The sequence below is a fragment of the Silene latifolia genome, chromosome 4 (assembly GCF_048544455.1).
Source record: "Silene latifolia isolate original U9 population chromosome 4, ASM4854445v1, whole genome shotgun sequence".
In the NCBI taxonomy this organism is placed as follows: Eukaryota; Viridiplantae; Streptophyta; class Magnoliopsida; order Caryophyllales; family Caryophyllaceae; genus Silene; species Silene latifolia.
Window position 1 is genome coordinate 70,810,974 of NC_133529.1, and position 3,967 is coordinate 70,814,940.

Below are 3,967 nucleotides of genomic sequence, written 5' to 3' on the forward strand. Positions count from 1 at the left end.
AAATAGTGGAAATTGAGGCATCCTTCAACATACTACTTGGTAGGCCTTGGATTCACGCTTTCGAAGCAGTGACATCCACTTTGCACCAAAAGATCAAAATCCCTCTGGATGGCAAGGTAGTGACGATCACTTTGTCACCTATCAAGGCTGTAATAGAGAAAATGCCAAGCAACCAAGTAGTGGTAGATCCAGTGAATGAGCTTGGAGGATTTCAAACAATAAATCTTATAGAGAGCGAGTGTATGGGTAAAAATACCCTCTCATTCTCACCATGACGTGGCAACTCGGAATTGGATAAAATAAAGGCACACAGATCAATGACAAGGCAGCAGGCTGCTGGACGCAAGGAAGAACATGGGGGGATGAACCTGGACATACAAGTAATACAAAGGCCACGGTTGAACTGAATAATAATAAACCAGCAGGAACATCTGGTAATCAGCAGAAGCTTTGACAAAGTCAGCAACCACTCCCTATTTGGAGCATGCGGTTGAGAGTTTTCAGGAAGCATGTGCAACAGCCCTAAGAAAGTCTATAAGAGAGAAACAAACACGAGATTCAAGGAGGGCTGATCTATCATTCATAATCAACTTCACTTGAAGAAATATCACTTATCATCTGCAACCATCAATATCATCAACACACTTAGAATTTTATACATCCTTCATATCATTTGTATTTAGTCATTTGGAGATCACTGTTGTACCTCCTGGTCGTTCCAGCTAGGTTCACTCTCGAATACTATTACTACTTGTGGATCATTGGCGGTATACCATTCCCTCCGTAGTTTTTCCCACATTTTGGGTTTCCCGCATCACCATTTTGCTTGTGTTGTTTGTCTCTCTTTCCTTTTGTTTGTTTCTCTTCCGTACTGTCTGTTTACTTTCGTTCTCGCTATGTTCTTGCTACTTATCTACTTAAATCTTTATCTTCGTATTTTAACTGGAATAGCCGCATTGACTCACAAATCTTTAGTCGGTAAAATCTTACCAAAAGCAGTTTGGCGCCCACCGTGGGGCATTGTGGTTAAAACTTGGTTAAAATATCTCTTTTCGAAATATCCTAACATCTCTATAGTTGGTCATGTCAGGATCTAGTCAGAACATCTCTGATCCGATGAGTACATCAGTGCAAACTCCAGTAGTAGGGGCGACGCCAGCAACCTCGGGTGTTTTAACAACAACGGTCCCTGCCACTAGAGTGACTGCAGGCCAGGCTCAGCCCCAAGTATCGGCAAAGCTTCCTTACTCCCCCAAAATCCCAGATCTGGGAGTAGGGAAGGCTGGCAAATCACCAGTTATCAATCCTATACCCAAGCCTAATAGGGATGGGAGTCCGCAGCGCCCAGGATCACCAGGACACCTGACAAGAGCCCGTCTTCCAGGAGCGTCACAACCGGATCCGGTACAACAGTTGCTCCAAGGGATGACATCCTTTCAACAGGCGGTGATAGGGCTACAAAGGGACAACCAGTCCTTGCAGGAAAAGATAGATGCAGTGTCACCCCTGGGAATGACCTAGTAGATGGCAAGGTGGACACCCGGCCAGGGGAACGCCAGGGAGTACTCAGGGAGGCAACTGCCGCAAAATCTAGTAACCAGGCTCGATATGGATATGCTGCCACCAGGGGTAACCACGCCACCCGAGCAAGTATATCCAGCAGGAACGCTGGCCGCCCAGGGTACGATCCAACCACCAGGGGTTCCACCACCACCAAGGATGTCGCAAACGTACCCTATGGTACTCAATCCTGTTGGATTAGGAGCACTAACTCCAGATCCCATACCAACAACCAGCAGTACGCCAGTGGAACCAGGAAGCAATCCAGGGGAAAAGTCAGCAAGAAACGCATATCCCGGGATGTGCTCCTATATGCCATATACTCCGGACAACCAGTTCAGGCCTATTGTGAACTCAACACCATTACCTGGAAGCTACATGGTCCCTCCTTACATGTCAGGAGGAACACCAAACCCATACGGGGTCTACTCGGTACCCCACAACCAGGGTGTGGGGGTAGGAAGCCATATAGAACAACAATTGCAGGATATTAGGTCCCTACTCAGCAAAGTTCCAGGGTTACCACATCCCATGGAGGTGGCAACCCCAGAGTGCTATGCGGATTCCCCCTTTGTGGACAGCATTGCCCTTGTAAGCATGCCAAAGGGGTTCACCACGCCCACAATGACGTTGTATGATGGAACAGAGGATCCGCTGGAGCACATCAACTAGTACAAACACAAAATGTTGGTGGTTGCAGCAACAGGGCCTGAAAAGGAGGCATGCATGTGCAAGGGATTCGGTTCCACCTTGTCAGGAGCCGCACTCCAATGGTTCGTTAACCTTCCCAACAAGTCTATTTCCAGCTTCGCGGGGTTAGTGAACGTTTTTAATCAAAGTTCGCCAGCAGTCGCAAGCCAGAAAATTTATCCAGTGATCTATACCGGATCGTCCAGAGGTCCGAGGAGTCCACCAGGGATTATCTCGCAAGATTCAATGTGGAAAAATTATCCACCCCTAGGTGCGACCCTACAACAGCAGTCAATGCCTTCAGAAGGGGACTGCATCGCGACTCTGATTTGTTTAAGGATCTCACCAAGCACCCATATTCCACCTTTGAGGAAGTCAAGCAAATGGCAGAGGCTACTTATCGCCTAGAGGAGGATGAGGATAGAAGGGACCTGTACGGAACAGAGTCGTCCAGCAGAAAAATCACAACGGAGAAGAAGAACGAAAGAGCCAAACCCTACAACAAGAACACAGTGAACAAAGTCTCAGAAGAAAAAGAGAGCACCGAGGCTCCACCTAAGCTCAGCGAGTATAGGTTCACCACTGGACATGCTGGGGTATTGAAGGCAATCAGGGAACTATGGCAGAGGGCCAGGTGGCCCAAGAAGCCTACCCCCAGGGAGAACGACAGAAGAGATGCCATCAAAAGGTGTGAATACCACAACGATATTGGTCACAATACATAAGATTGTGTAGTACTACGAAAGGAAGTAAAGTACCTCTACAGTGCAGGATGCTTGGATCACCTGCTCCCCAAGGGAGCGAAATCTGGAAAGGTCAATACTGCTGACCAGGCCCAACCATCCCCACCTCCACCTTACTCAAATGTCGTGAGCGTCATCACAGGAGGATCGGAAATATGTGGTCTCGCTTATTCAGCAGCAAAGCGCCATGCAACCGAGACTAAAGGAGATAAACCAGAGTTCTCCCTCAGGGTCAGCAGACAAGATCTACCAGCGATCTCATTCGACGAGGCAGACATACCCGACGAGGCAGAACACCACCACGACGCTTTGATCATTACCCTTTCCATAGGGAACTGCCTTGTTAAAAAGATATTGGTAGATACCGGAAGCTCTGTGAACCACATAATGCTGGAAACCTTTAAGAACATGGGGTTCAGCGAGAAAGACCTGGTGCAGAAGGCAGTACCCTTGGTAGGCTTCAGCGGAGAAACTAAACAATCCCTTGGAGAAATAGTGATTCCTACTTTTGCAGGGGGTATAAACAAACAGGTACGGTACTTGGTCATTGATGGTCCGTCAACTTATAACGTGATACTTGGCAAGTCTTGGATCCATGAAATGAAAGCGGTATCATCAACGTACCATCAGAGCCTGAAGTTCCCTACATCCTGGGGGTACAGGAGATACGGGGAGATCAAAATATCGCTCGGGAATGCTACAAGAACGCTCTGAAACCCATCGCACTGGTCCAAAGATAGCAATTCGTAAAGCGTAAGGCGTCCAGATGGAGTATATCGCACCTCCCTAGGAGGAACTCGACGAAGTAGTCCTGGACCCACAGTTTCCAGCAAGAACAGTGCTGGTGGGAGCTGATTGTACGGATAACATCCGTGAGCAGATAATTGAATTTCTACGTACTAACATGGATTGTTTTGCCTGGTCCCATAGCGACATGATTGGCAGAGATCCAAGTGTAATTACACACCGGTTAA

At 47.7% G+C, this 3,967-nt stretch overlaps 1 protein-coding gene across 1 annotated transcript; it reads left to right on the forward strand.

The window, feature by feature from the left end:
• The first annotated feature begins 2,244 nt into the window (after positions 1 to 2,244).
• Positions 2,245 to 3,707, forward strand: LOC141651635 (uncharacterized). The gene is made up of 3 exons (XM_074459336.1): positions 2,245 to 2,333; positions 2,408 to 2,938; positions 3,017 to 3,707. The coding sequence occupies exons 1-3, from the start codon at positions 2,245 to 2,247 to the stop codon at positions 3,705 to 3,707; spliced, it is 1,311 nt and encodes a 436-aa protein (XP_074315437.1).
• Positions 3,708 to 3,967: the final 260 nt, after the last annotated feature.

What these genes read in the sequence shown, in the direction of transcription:
- LOC141651635 (XM_074459336.1), top strand. Translation starts at nt 2,245, where the DNA reads ATGTTGGTGGTTGCAGCAACAGGGCCTGAAAAGGAGGCATGCATGTGC. An exon ending in TCAGGAGCCGCACTCCAATG is followed by an intron (nt 2,334 to 2,407) that starts GTTCGTTAACCT and finishes AAAGTTCGCCAG; the next exon opens with CAGTCGCAAGCCAGAAAATT. An exon ending in AGAAGAGATGCCATCAAAAG is followed by an intron (nt 2,939 to 3,016) that starts GTGTGAATACCA and finishes GTACCTCTACAG; the next exon opens with TGCAGGATGCTTGGATCACC.